A 14,519-nucleotide genomic window follows, 5' to 3' on the forward strand; every position below is an offset into this window, starting at 1 on the left:
ACAACTGGTGATTGAGACCGGCCTATTTGGCCTATTTGTTGCCCACATGGTTTGTTTATGGAGGAAAATAACACATCATTAAATTCCTTTTACAGCGAGACTTTACTTGAACGCTGAGCATAGCCAGCTCTCTTGGCAGCCGTCCTTAACCAAATGTGACACACAATTATATAGCGGGAGTCAAACAGGCGCTTAATAAGGTCAAGCCTACCCCTTAAAGGCAGTGATCCATCTCTGGAAAAGTGGCAAACAGTTGCTTTGATGGGGTGATAGGAAACACGGCTTTGTGCAGCCAGGGCAGAATCGAAACAGGAGCCAGCTCTCGAGTACATGTCTGTCGCTCAGCTCAGCGCAGCAGATGTGCTGAAAGCCTCTGCCATGCGCTCTCCTCTGCCCCATAGATTAAGTTTCTCTCCTCTGCCCTCCCGCCCCGGCCAAACTAGATAGTGGACGACCAAACAATGGCTGTCACCGAGAAGAGAAGCCTCACTCACGAGCAGGGAGGAGAGTAGCTGACCTGTTGACATGCAAGGTGCCTAGTAACAAACCTGCATCACTCACTGACAGAATGAATGTATGCATACAGCTCCACACATTACATTCAATATCATTGAAGTAGCCAGAAGTGTGATTCGTTGCACTGCATGTAACCTTCATCATCAAGGGGAAGACATTACTATGGTTATCACCATTATGTGTCACTAACAAAAATGCATTGTGAAACTTTTGCTGGTGCACACTGCTCTGTGACTGACTACAATAAAAGCATGGAAGACCATGTCACATATTTATATAGGCCTAGTCTGTTTATTACAAAAATAAGCTTTTATATGAGAGGTATCATTATTTGCCCTGTCTCTCTCCTATAACCTCTTCCATGGTCTGGGTAAATGTCTCCATGACAGGAGCAGTATAGGCCTACTGTGTAGTATATCTGTAGTATAAGTATACTTAAAATAGCCTACAACGTGTAAAAAAAATAGCACAACAATTTGTATGTTGGATAGGCTACTATGAGAACCCTTCGTAGCTTCACACCTTTTGCGAGGAATAAACTATGACATTACCCCATCAGAATAAACTATAACATTATACCACCACTTGCCCAACAGGTTTTGGTTTCACTGCCCAGCCTACATCTCCACATAAAAAAAACAATATCTGACCAAACCGTTTTTCATATTCCCTGTCCTACACACACGAACAAAATAAGACTACATTGACACCATTATAACAGAGGAATGACAATATAGTCATTTTTTGCAGAATAGCCCTAATACAGAAATCCCGCTCCAAATGCTAGCATACTACTCACCTGTCAAGAAGGCGGTGTAATGTGTCCGTCTTGCTGTGACAGACGAGACGGTAAATTAAAAAAAGATTGCTTTCTCTCTCTTTTTTTAGCTCACTGACATGGTTATGTCTATTCCCGTAGTTGTAGCAACTTTTTTAAAAGTCTGTCAAGGTAGCTCTTCAAGCGTAACTGATGTTTTCTTGTCCATCAACGCAAGAGCAGCAGCAGGTGATGCACGGCACGTGCACAACGCTGTTGTCATCCAGCAAGTCTTGCGTGTCCGCGTGGATGCGCGCGTCACCACAACAGCAAGGCTATCAGATGGAGCAGGACCGACCGTTATCTTTAAGCTTACCATAAAAAGACTGAAAACGGATTATAAATATAGTGACGTAGACTAAGTCAGGGATGTGTGTTGTGTATGTTTTTTTTTTTGCTTCTTTATTTGTTTGTTTAAATCACACATCACATTCATCAAATTCCACGAAATAATATTTTTCCCAATTTATTCTCATTTAATTTTCAAAGATTTTTAAGGCAATGCACATGCTTCATACGCGATTTAGTTCATATGTTAGCATGCATAGTAAGTTAAACAATTTAAACATTCAAACAAGACCTGCCTGCGTTTCACCGAATCTTGGCTACAGTCGCTAGTTTTTTGGGGACAGAAATACAGCATCCTATTATACCGGTATATTGAAAGTCTGCGTTGTGAGTTTGTTTTGGTGATTTCGCAATGTTTGACTCCTCCTGTGTGCCGTAGTTTCTCGTAGTTCGTGTAAAAATGGCTGCCTCCTGTATGCGGGCCACGGTGTTGTCCTTCGGGAGATCAAACGGACAATGCTTAGGAAATAATGCCCGTAGCTTACTTGGCATCAGAGCTGGCTATTCAACAGCGTTATCTATAAACAATGGCAAAGGTGATGATTGGAAATATATATTATGTTTGATGTTTATGGGTTAGCATATTTTGTGAGAGGCTGCTAACTAACTTGCATAGTACCGCGCTACTAGCTGTCAGTCTGCCTGCCTGTCATTCAGCTATGTGAACTTTGTTGCTTAGGTATAAGTTAAACGCGAGTTGTGGTAATTGCATTGTTGCAATGGCATCATTTTTTAATCATTCAGTGTTGAAATTGTCAGTGTATGACGCAGCTGTCATTCATTCGTGCAGTTCTATGCCATGTTCTCGGCGTGATTCCTTTGACATGCTGTTTGTATTTCCAAAGGTTTCCCAGACCGAGGCGGCAGAATGCCCAGAAGGGCGAAGCGGGAGGTATGTGCTCTTATTATGTATTTATTGCATTACACTTATTTTACAGGATATTGTTTATAGTCCTGGGGACAAAGGTACTTTGCTTAAGGGCAGCCTTGGATGAGAGTGGAGCCTGGGTTCTGTTATGTTTCAGCGCCTGTGAAACACTTCTATCAGATAGCCTATGTGACATTGTTTACCTTTAATTCGCACCGTCATCATAAAACAGTCGGGAGAGCCCAGGTCAGAGAAGATGGCTGAAAACCAAGACTGGACAGCCGTGTACCCAGCAGCAGCGGTGTTCAAACCTTCAGCGGTGCCCTTACCTGTGAGGATGGGGTACCCAGTGAAGAGAGGAGTACCTCCCCAGAAGAATGGCAATCTGGAACTGATGAAGGTAATACCAGAGACGGTGGAGAGGCTGAATCTATAAAATATTGTGTAAGACTGCCCTGCAAATGTCAGTGATGCACATGTCATCACATGGTAGGATGCACGTATTTCATAAGCCCAGGTATAACACACTGTCCCTCCCATGATATGGTCAGCTCCTGACACACAGGGCTGCACACTTTGTCACTATTCTCACTGCTATCAATTCTTAAATTATTGCACCAGTCAGAAAAGGGTCTGGCCCGGTTTCCATTGACATTCATCCATTTTGGGACTAGATAGAAACTGCCTAATGTGAACAGAGGGAGTGTTTATGAATTATTATGGTGGTGGTGGTTTATTCCTTTAATATTGACATTTCAGAAAGGGGCGCAAAACTGGGAATTCCCAAATCTAATGCAATCAGTGACTGTTAGTTACATACCAGAAAATAAACACAACAAGACAGTGCTGTGTTTTACTGGGCAGTTGGGATGGTTGGGATGGTTGGCATCTTATGATGTCAGGCCACTGACATGTCAGGCATGAGTGGGGCAATGCCGAATTGCTGTTAGTCCCAATTCTCAGTCCATAAGTTCTTAATTTCCTTACAACCAAACCAAGCCTGATGATGTTAGTAGTAGTAGCCACAATGTGACATAACCACTGAGCTGAAACAGGGAGGTAGATTACTGTGCAGCCTTAATACAAGACATCGCCTGGATTGTCGAGGATTTCCTGAGTATCACAGTGTAGGTTGTGGTTGCCCAACGATTTCTCAACCTCACTGTTTAGAGTTAAGGGGACAGGAACTGACACACCATCCACTTTACTCACTGGGACAGGAACTAACACACCATCCACTATAGTCACTCGAGCAACTCCACCTTCTAAACATGTCATCAGTGCAGAGGGAAGCATGACATCATGCAGTGGTTTACAAGCCGGGGAGAACCACATGGTACGGATTGGTCATCAAAACACTTCCTGAGCGGTGCGCTGATCTGACCCTCTTTAAAACAAGAAACCCCTCAGGATCAGAGTGCTCTACCTCTCTGCTGTGTGTCAGCAGCACCACCAGTGTGTGTGTGTGTGTGTGTGTGTGTGTGTGTGTGTGTGTGTGTGTGTGTGTGTGTGTGTGTGTGTGTGTGTGTGTGTGTGTGTGTGTTAGGCCAAATTTGGATTGTGCCATGATAAATGTACATCTGTCAATCCAAATAAAGAAGTGAAATGTGTGTGTTACACTTGAATAGTAGGAAGAAATAGTTTCACAATCCTAGACAGTAAGGCTGTAACGATACACCCAACCCACGATTCGGTTTGTATCACGATATATGACCCACGGTTCGATACGCCCCACGATTTTATTTTTTTTAAGGGAAAAAAATAAGAAAATAAATTATGGGCTATATTTATATATAGGACTATGCTTTCTTTTTGCATTTACCTGCCTACATTATTTTTTTAGGTCTACTAAATGATGTTGCAGATATAGGCCTACCACTGCAACCTGTTGTTGACATCAAAGCACAACACAGAGAAATAAGGGATATTAGTTCACCAAGGAAAAATAGGCTTATTACTAATAGGCTTAGATCATATCATGCTGAGATGCTGACCATGTGTGAGAGACAGAGATGGAGAGAGAAGGGTCAGGGTTCCAGTATAGCCTAGGTAGCCTATAACAACTGTCTCACATTATCAAACATTATCCAATTAATATCCAAACATTAACTGAAAACAACACTGGTCATATTTCGTCAGGAAACATGTTGTATTAAGTTACTTACAGAAATACAACACTTCATTTTGATGTTTAATATTTTTGTAACTGTTTTGATCGTGCAGCAGCGCGCACACGCTTATGGGTGGTTGACGTTTAAGGGCGTAACGCAAAAAAAAAAAAAAAAGTTTTTCAAATTCCTGAAAAAAATCATGGATAAAAATTGGTCTGTGGAATTTCACCTTATTTTTGCCATTTTTGGAGAAATGTGTCTTGCATCAACACATTGCATAGGCATGTCACACCGCAGGAAAATGGAGTCACACCACAGGGAATTCACTGCATTATGGCCATTTTAATCCTTTTGTATACATGACTGACATCTGAGCTCATACTAACTTGATAATGATATTGTGTTTAATCTTAATATGTGTTTTCATTTATAAAAAAAACTTTTTATAAATGAAAACACATGCTTCATACATTATTCAAAATGTTGTTGGTTAATTTATATATATATATTATATTCCAGGTTTCATTAATGTTACAGTCACACCGCAGGATATTTGACATATAAACCTTTACATAAATCTTAACAAAAATGTTTCTTCTCATCTAAGACTAATATGAAACATAATCTTCTTTCATTGATATATGTTTTTAAAGGAAAAATAACAGTTTTGTAGGTTTTTAACCAATGTTACGAAAAAACAAGGCGTCACGTCTCCCACCCTTATACAAACAAAACTCGAAATTAACCTCAGTTATGTTCTCAGGCATGCACGTTGTCCTTTGTTTGGTTTTGTGATTTGACATTTTGACAAATGGAGCATGTTTTCGCTAGGCAGGCTTTCAATGTGGGGAGGATATAATGCTGCCTAATATCCACATGGACCTCTACGTTCGCCCGACTTCAGACACTCTTATGAGCATATCGAGCTCTTTCAAAGCTCTTTCAAATTTGGGCAGGCGGAGCATCTCGCTCTGACTCGCACTCTTTCTCTCTCTCCGCTCAACGTCTATCTCCACTCAACATACATCGGCGCATGCATGAATCAAAAAAAATCTTCACACGTTTGATAAAGCCTTCTTGGTCTGTTGTTCATTTCTGTGCTTTACCTTCCGACGTTTGCCCAAGTTTTTTGTCTCGCGGTCGCGGAGGTTGCTCAGGCAATGAATAACAACCAATGCACGTGCTGGTTGGACGGAACATTTTACAGGAGAGAGGGGTGAATGGAAGTGTTAGCATACTCGCTCATGTGCGCCCCATTTCTAATTGTCTTTGAGCGCATATACAAGCATTAAGCGCATATGCAAGCATTTGCCTGTATCCTGCTGTTTTCTAGACCGAGGGGTAACAACTTTAAAAGGGCGCATCGCGATTCTGCGAGGAAGGTTCGCGATAGGGATTCGTGGGTCTGCGTACCGCGATCACTCGGTTCGATGCAATATCGTTACAGCCATACTGGACAGCCAGGCCCTCTGACTGAACTGAAGCGTAGTGCAAGGAAGGAGGTTCAGCAGGCTGGTAGACACCACTTCATTGACAATCTTTGAAATTATTTAGGCAAGTTGGTCATGATCACTGACCGCTTTGGCTGGCCAAAAGGGCCCCACCACCTAATACTTGCAATGTAATGAGGACCCAATCCCTTCTCTCCCCCCCAACTCGCGGTTATTACCAAACAAATATCAGTATGAACCCCAAAACAGCATAACAGCATGAGGAAGTAGTGAATATAGCTTTCATGTAGCACCGTTGGTTTAAATTATATTTGTGAAATGCTTTCCTTCTCAGATCCCCAACTTCTTACACCTCACGCCTGCTGCCATTAAGAAACACTGTGAGGCATTAAAACGTAAGCACCTCTTCTATAGTTTATTTGACCACATCAAATCATATTATTTGAACATCTCTTGCAAAAATGTCATATTGTTTTTTATTATTATTGTTATTGTGTTCTACATTGCTTTAGAGAGGAGCAGAGGGTTATTCTGGAAGCTGGACTCCAGGCTCTTCTATTAGACGATTTGCCTCTTAACTTAACCTGGCTCACTCCTGAACCAGCTTCTTGGTTTAGGCCCCTGCTGCTAAACACTTTACCTGTTAAACACTCAAGTCAAGTCAAGTCAAGTGGTTTTATTGTCAATTTCTTTACATGCACTGGTCATACAAAGAATTTGAAATTACATTTCTTGCTTTCCCATACAGACATAGACTAATCTAGGTAAGGACATAGACAGTATAGACATAGACAGTACTTATACATGGACTTAAGACAGTATGGACATAGACAGTGCTCATACAGACATTTAAAGTGCAAGACTGGACAACAGAAGACTTGTAGAGGACATACATTAAGAGGTATTGTTGTGCTCGCTCTCTCTGCAGCCTTCTGCACAGACTGGCCGTCCGGCTTGGACTCTGATGCTGCGTGTGAGAAGCATTTCCCCATTAAAGTGGAGAGCAAAGAGTTTGTGTCCGCCGGCACGTCACTGAGAAATCCAAAAGCCAGAGTCGTCACACTCACCGTAAGTGGACATGCATGCGTTGGTACTAGAAGCACAACCAACTAACTTTGATCAATGCGGGTAGTGTCTGCCTGTGTTTCTGTCTGTGTCAATGCTTATTTTACAATGTCAGTCCATTGTACAGTAACTGTTTCAGGGGGGGACTATATCTTGATCTATTTTTTGTGCCATATTGCCCGGCCCTATCTAGTAAAGAGTACATATCTCGCTTCTTTTAACAAAGTAGTTCCGTTCACATCCCACCTCACTGAGGCCTATGCTGGACAAAACATATTGATTGAAAAGATTTCTCCCTCAACATTTCCCTTCTCTGATTGACTGATTGGGGTAAGCATTCACTATGTCAAATTGGTTCCAAAAATGAATCACTGTTATAGATCAATGCGCCTATGAAGGGTAACTTAGCAAAGTAGAAAAGCCTCAATTAACTTGATTGTCAGTGGATGGACAGCAGACAAGATAACGGGAAAAAGATGAATAGAAAAACATTGTCCAGGCAGGGGAAGATCAAAGCACATACAGTAGTACTAAAAAACACTTATACTACACTACAAAAAAGTATACGGTACTGTAACTACTTTCCTGTAAGTTTGCAACAGTAACTATGTAATTTTCGTAGTTCATTTTTTCTTTTGCATATTTGACTTGAACGTGAGTCAAAACCACCATCTGCTTTCCTGACACTTCCTAGAAGATTACAGCCCCGTGGCAGGAATGATTTCAGCCATTAATCCCGGCGGGATTAGTCTGAGGTTTTGAGGCGTGGAGGGAGGGAGGGAGGGTGATGTTAAGAGGAGCACAGCGTTGATCACAGTCAGATTGCAGGACTAAATCCCATAGGACCGGGCTGTACAAGACCCCACCCCAATGGAATCAGTTGGCGTGCCACTGAGCTCAATTTTACTAGAGTTGTCACCCAAAAATGTGCTAAAGCAACCTCTGTATTAAACCCTGTAAAGATACACATGTGGCTGATCTAGCTGTGCAAGCACACAAATCCCCTATCTATCCGGATACAGGTGGACACTGGTCACAAGTGAATCTGTGTGGGTTTCATTTGATGTGACCTGCAGGCATATGTACATACTATAATCCCTTTTGTTTTTGTTCGCTTGAGAAAAGCCTGTTACTATAGCGCTCTGTTACTATAGCGCTCACTTACTATAGCGCTCTGCTGAGCCACAGACCCGTTACTATAGCGATCTATTACTATAGCACTCCGCTGAGCCACGGATTCCCCGTAAATAAGGTTTCATCTCTAGGATTTGATGGAAAGGTTAAAGGTCAGAATTATACTGACAATGGGTGGTTATGGATAATCTGTTGACAGATCCCACAACAAGAAACGAGAAAAAAATACATGGCTATCAATTCTTTTTTAATTTTTTTTAAATGTCGATTTTCTCTTCCTTGAATACCTTTTTTGAGTTCTCCTAATCTGGTGTTTCCTGTTATTGACTACAGGTGAAGCTGTCTAGTCTGAATTTAGATGAGCATGCCAGGAAGAAGATGATCAAGCTGGTGAGAGACCGTTACTGTAAGGAGACGGACACACTCACCATCCACACTGACTGGTAGGTATTCACATGGCAAAATATTCTTTCCAGAAATAAGCAGTGGAACATTATGTTAACTGGTTTTGTTTGTTTGTTTCATCATTCTTTTCCAGTTGCCCATTGAGACAGCAGAACTATGACTATGCGATGTACCTCTTGACTGTCCTCTATCATGAGTCATGGGTAAGTAAGTGTATACTCTCTCTGTGCTGTTTAACCATTTAGTACTAGTGTTGAATGCATCTGTCTACTTGTGTGTTTCTACTTGTATCTACAAGGGGAAAAAATCATGAGGCTATGTTGGGCACAAATATGTCTTCTGAAGGCCTAAACAGAGCACAGCCAAAAACTCCAGTACAATTTGTATCATCTTTGAGGGAATGCTATGACGATGCAGGATCATACAGACCAAAACTGACAGTTTTGCAACAAACTATTCCTATCTATGTACCAGCATGCCAAATTTGAGTTTCCTACATGGTTTAGTTCTTGAGCTACGGGCTTGTGAACTTGACCAAAAAAAGAGTGTGAACAAAATGGGCACCCCCCTCCCCCAGTGAAATTGGCTGTAACATGGAGAGTATACATCTTACATTCAAATAAAGTAACAGTGTTTCTCTTAAGTACCATAGGTACACTCAGTAATATTTTCAGATTTTTTTGAGACCTAAGTGCGCGGGCTCCTGTTGATTTGACGTGGAATGACCCTCATAGATGCAACAGCCAGTTTTAAAAGTGAAAACTCACAGCTGTGTCTCCTGGTTAAGATGGGCTAAGTGCCTTTCAGAATACCCAAGGTCAGTGTACATAAAAATCAAGCTAGAGCAGCAAAGACTGTCTGTCTGGTTTCGGTCATTCACATGGCGCCTGTTTGGGAGATTACAGTGTTCTCTGTTTGAAACCGCTCAGCGGGCCGGGTGATCATGATCATGAGGTCTGGATGAAGTCAGGACACTTGAGCCTGGTGCGGTGTGTGCTGGTGGTGGGGCTGAATATACATTAAAGTCTCCACGTGTGCCCGTCCACAGCAAAGCTTTCTTCTGGCTTTCAAAGCACACATGAATATTTCAGTAGGGTCCCCATTCACAGCCTTTGAGAGCCCACCTGCCATGAAAGTTTCACTGGAGCTGCGGGGGACTGCAGGCCTTTTCTTTTCCATGCGTAACAACGAAAAACATGCATGGCACATCCGTCTCAAAGAGATTGGTGCGGAACTAGCAAAGTCACATGAAAACTGAAAATGCTGCGCGAACATCAAAGTAAGTAAGAACTCGTCACATTAAAGTAAGAGAAACGGGAGCTTCAGTTTTCATGTGACTTTTCTTCTCCATGCCCGCTGCCGTTCGCTTCCTGACCCTGTGCAGGGGACGATGACAAGTGGTTTAGAGCGGGGGTTACCAAACTTTGCCAGGACAAGGCCCCCCCTTACACTGGTATATGCCAGCCAAGGCCCCCTTGACATGGGCTGTGCCATGTTATTCTTTTTGTGCACCCGGTTTCACAACTCGATGAAGTTTGTGCATTCCTAAACCCATTCAAGTACTACAAAAAGCATAATGCATATATAGACATTGTAAAGAAGAAAATGCTTCCACTGTTGAACGTGGTTGTCTCGGCCAGTAACCTCGCTCGCACGCTGTCCATTTTAATGGCCTGGTCTTACTTTGGACTCATTGGCACCATTAAAAAATCTTGAGTGATGCCTCCGTCTGTGCGCCACCCCAATCTCATCGTGCATGCAACCTGAGAGTGGAAAGTGTACTGTGAGTGCGAATGGCAGGGGCTGGGGATGGAGATGGACAGGGATAGACTGGTCATCTGGCATGGCGGGCATTTCCCGGTGGGCCCGAACCCACATGGGCCTTTATGTTCAGAAATGTCCAAAAAAAAATGCATTTCTGAAAATAGGGGCCCACAAAAGTGCTGGGCCCACTGGTGAGGCGGTTCTGCGCCGCCAATCATGAGGGGCCCCTTTAAGCCAAAAGTACCTAGGTCCTATTTCTGCCCCAGTCCAGCCATGGTGGAAAGTGTACTGTGAGAGCGAATGACTGGGGATGGAGATGGGGAGAGATTGATGGACCATGGCACCACAAGTGTCACAGTAAAGCGATGTCAGACAAGCTATAGTCTTTACTACAATCATTCAGTTCGTCCTGTCCCAGACAGTAACCAAAGCAGCCATTCAATAATTTAACCCAACACGTCTGGTGGTGTTCATAATTTAGACCATGGTAATTTCATCATTGTTGTTCCCTCTCTGCTCCACAATGCCTTTTTAAGTAGATGCGAACTCTTTAGTGCTAATCGACGTGAAGCAATGATTACCGAGCGAGCAGCATTCAGGTGCCGCTGTAAGTACCTTGACATTTCGATGCATTTACATGACTAAAGGTGATGGATAGTAGATCAAGGGCTATTGTGCCGCTGACCTTTCCTGCTTGAAAACAAGGGGAAAGCGAATCCCGCTCAACAATAATGGCCACGTCAAACGCCCTGGTGGTAATCCCAGAGCACCTGCGAAAAGATCGATTAGGCTAACGAGCACCACGCTGGGTGAATGACTAAACTCTGTCACACTCTAACAGCCTCGTGTTGTGCAGATCCTCTCTTTTGGACAGGAGTGTGTAGTTTATTGGGGAAATGCCACAGTTGTGTTTTGTTCTCTGAGGAAAAAAACGAAAGAAAAGAAAAACATTTGTGTGAAAAAAGGGCATCTCGGCTGGGAGAAGTGGATCTCCGTCTGATGGCCTTTCGCACGCACAAAAGCCAGCACAGTGCTGCCTGCGGGCTGATGGGTACAGGTATGGTGACCGCGTGTTTGTGGAGGGTGGGGGGCGTGCGTTACAAAGAGGCCATTTGTTTTTGCGGGCTGTTGGGCGATTCTATCTGCGAGGCTGCCGTGAAAGCAGTTCTGATGGTAACACGACGGTGTTGCTAATCTTGCAACCGCCGTTCAAGCCAACAGGGAGAAGAGGAACGCTCCATTCCAAACCGCTATTCTCCATCCACCGGCACTCCTTTCCTTTCCTTTCCATTCATCCACCCAGCTCTCTCTTCATTCAGAAACGCTTTGCCTCGCCTCGCCTGAAGTCCTTAGTTATTTCACTCAGCTTGAAAATGTTAACTGACAATCACTTCAAATTGATTCAGACTCCCCTAAAAAAAAATTCCAAGTTTACCAGAGGCGAAATTGGCTGTTGTTGTTCATTGGGTCTACGCCATTCCTAATTGGATCTCGGCCAATTACCCACATAAGCCACACCGCACCTGTCTGCCTCCATCCTGCAGAGGGCTGTCACTTTCTCACCGGAGGCCCAGAGGTTATAAGGGAGGGAGAAGAACCGCACCTCAGCCACATCTCAACCGGAGGCCCAGAGGTCATATGGGTTATAAGGGAGGGAGAATAACGGAGTGATTATAATCAGGGGTCAAGAGGTCAGTCTGGCTCTTCGCAGCCGTGTGAAGGTAATGATGATCATTAAAGCTAAACCACTGGGCTGTGGAGACTAGAGGGGATATGCACTAGGAGATATAGGGGTGTGGAGACATGGGACTTGTGGAGACTATACGGGATATGCGCTAGGAGACATAGGGCTGTAGAGACTAGGAGACATAGGGCTGTAGAGACTAGGAGACATAGGGCTGTAGAGACTAGGGGGATATGCGCTAGGAGGCCATGTATGACGGAGTTAGCCAGCTAGCGCAGGCAGGCTAAAGCACAATGGGCGCTTTTGTTGTCCGTGTTGGTTAGGGGAATGCGTGCCCAAGGCTGGAGGGAGATGTGGAGAGAGCCTCCTCCCCCCCACATATAGCGAAACACTATCACTGTGAGAGGTGCTCTTCTCTTCGGAGAGCTGAGGAGCTCGCGAGGAAGTGTGTGGTGCGCTAACACCCTCCATATCGCATGGCCTCACCTTCGCCCCAAACAGAACAGAGTGCCTCATGGGCTGAAGCTTAAACACAACCAACAGCCTCTTTCTCTCTCTTGAAATTATTCCACACAATTAAAAAGAAGAGAAAAGGTCTCATTTTAATATTTAAAGGGTTTAACGTCTTGATGCATCTCAATGTACTGTTTCCGTTATTTCAGTCACATGCTGCTTAAATATGAGCCATTGAGTACTAACCACAAGCCTCCTCTCTCTTGTTTCCTCTTGTCTAGAAAACGGAGGGCTGGGAAGCTGAGAAGACTCGTGAGGACATGGAGGAGTACCACTGGGAGGGGAGCGTCTCCCAGAGGAACGCGCTGGACACGCTGCTGCGTATGCGGGTGGCGTCCGAGGAGGAGGAGGACCCGGGCGCCGTGCGGGAGGAGCTACTAGGACAGCCGGCCGTGCAGGAGTACAAAGACTCGGTCACGCGCCTCAAGAACGAGGGAGAGACGGAAGACGCCATGCTGCAGTACCGCCAGGCGGTCAAGAAACTTCTAAACATCTGAAGGGAAGAATGAGGATGTGATTTGATGCCAGACAGCAGAGTGGGACCGTGTTGGTGTTGTTGAAGCTTTTAGAGCTTGAACTGTGTCACACAATAATGACTAAGTCACACTCGCCCTGCTCACCGCCTCCCATTCCAACAAAACTTCCTCTAAGAACATAGCTGTGGTCACCATTTCTGGACTGAAAATATCCAGCAGTTACAGAATAAATGCAACTCAACTTCTTCATACTGAAACATTTCTGTATTTAAAATAAATGTATTGTAAACCTACTATGCTCAAGTGTTATTCACAACCTCAAATCTATTAATATGTTGTACCATCTTACTAGTCTTAATGTAATTTACACCATTGCCATATGTGCTGTGCTTAAAGTGTCCCTGGCATTAGGTAGCCTTATTGAATGGTTCCCCTTTCTCGTTCCACATGACCACCACTCTGCTTGAAAGGATGCTTTCAGCAATGTCAGGTGAAAATACAAGGCTACTGTAACTTTCTGTTCTGGTCCATGTAGTTCTGGGAGTGGAGAAACCCGATTCCCACAGTCCAGGTTTCCGGCACTTTGCTATTTGTGTCAGTGTGAGAGGGCTTTGGCCCAGGTCTGACTGTAACCACCACCATCCAAACCACTCCCACTCCTCCCAGTTCACCATGCTGCTCTGATGGTGAGAAGAGACCTGGGGTTGTGACTGGCTTTTGTCAGGCTGGATGGAGTATTTCTGTAGCCCACGCACGCTCCATCAAGCTCACCCTGCTCTGTTTCACCTCAGTCGGCAGCATCGCCGTTTACTGTAGGCCAGGGCGGCCAAAATATGTTGGATAATCCCTCTGCCGGTTAATGACTTCAACCAACGGGTGATGACAATAACACACACACACACACACACACACACACACACACACACACACACACACACACACACACACACACACACACACACACACACAAAAACGTTTCCTATTAATTCTCACCATATTATATTTCTTGACCTGAAGGCGTTGTAATTATTTCATCATCTGAGACCAAACCAGGCACTTCAAAGCCTATTTCATTTAGAATCGGTAGGATTTAATATGCGTTCAAAGAGCAGCTTTCTGGAAAATAATTTATCCACAGATCATTAAATGAATTACATGAGAATGTAATGTGCTGTATCGAACTATAATGGCACAAAATGGAACAGCGAATAAATGAAAGGCACAATAAAACGATGCATGGCACGTTGCTGAAAAATGTTGAACGTTCTTATTGCAGTAGATGTCCTTCAGACTAATCCGTCAGGGTGGTTGCACTTTAGATTAATGTTTTGTTCTTTTTGGATTTCATATAAATAAACACGTACCAT

General features: G+C 43.8%; 1 protein-coding gene across 1 annotated transcript; it reads left to right on the forward strand.

Moving 5' to 3' along the window:
• The first annotated feature begins 2,044 nt into the window (after positions 1-2,044).
• Positions 2,045-13,446, forward strand: mrps35 (mitochondrial ribosomal protein S35). Its single transcript, XM_063195997.1, has 8 exons — positions 2,045-2,217; positions 2,527-2,573; positions 2,782-2,949; positions 6,446-6,506; positions 7,040-7,179; positions 8,644-8,753; positions 8,849-8,918; positions 12,898-13,446. The coding sequence occupies exons 1-8, from the start codon at positions 2,082-2,084 to the stop codon at positions 13,171-13,173; spliced, it is 1,008 nt and encodes a 335-aa protein (XP_063052067.1). The 5' UTR covers positions 2,045-2,081; the 3' UTR covers positions 13,174-13,446.
• Positions 13,447-14,519: the final 1,073 nt, after the last annotated feature.

The sequence above is a fragment of the Engraulis encrasicolus genome, chromosome 4, assembly GCF_034702125.1.
Source record: "Engraulis encrasicolus isolate BLACKSEA-1 chromosome 4, IST_EnEncr_1.0, whole genome shotgun sequence".
NCBI lineage: Eukaryota > Metazoa > Chordata > Actinopteri > Clupeiformes > Engraulidae > Engraulis > Engraulis encrasicolus.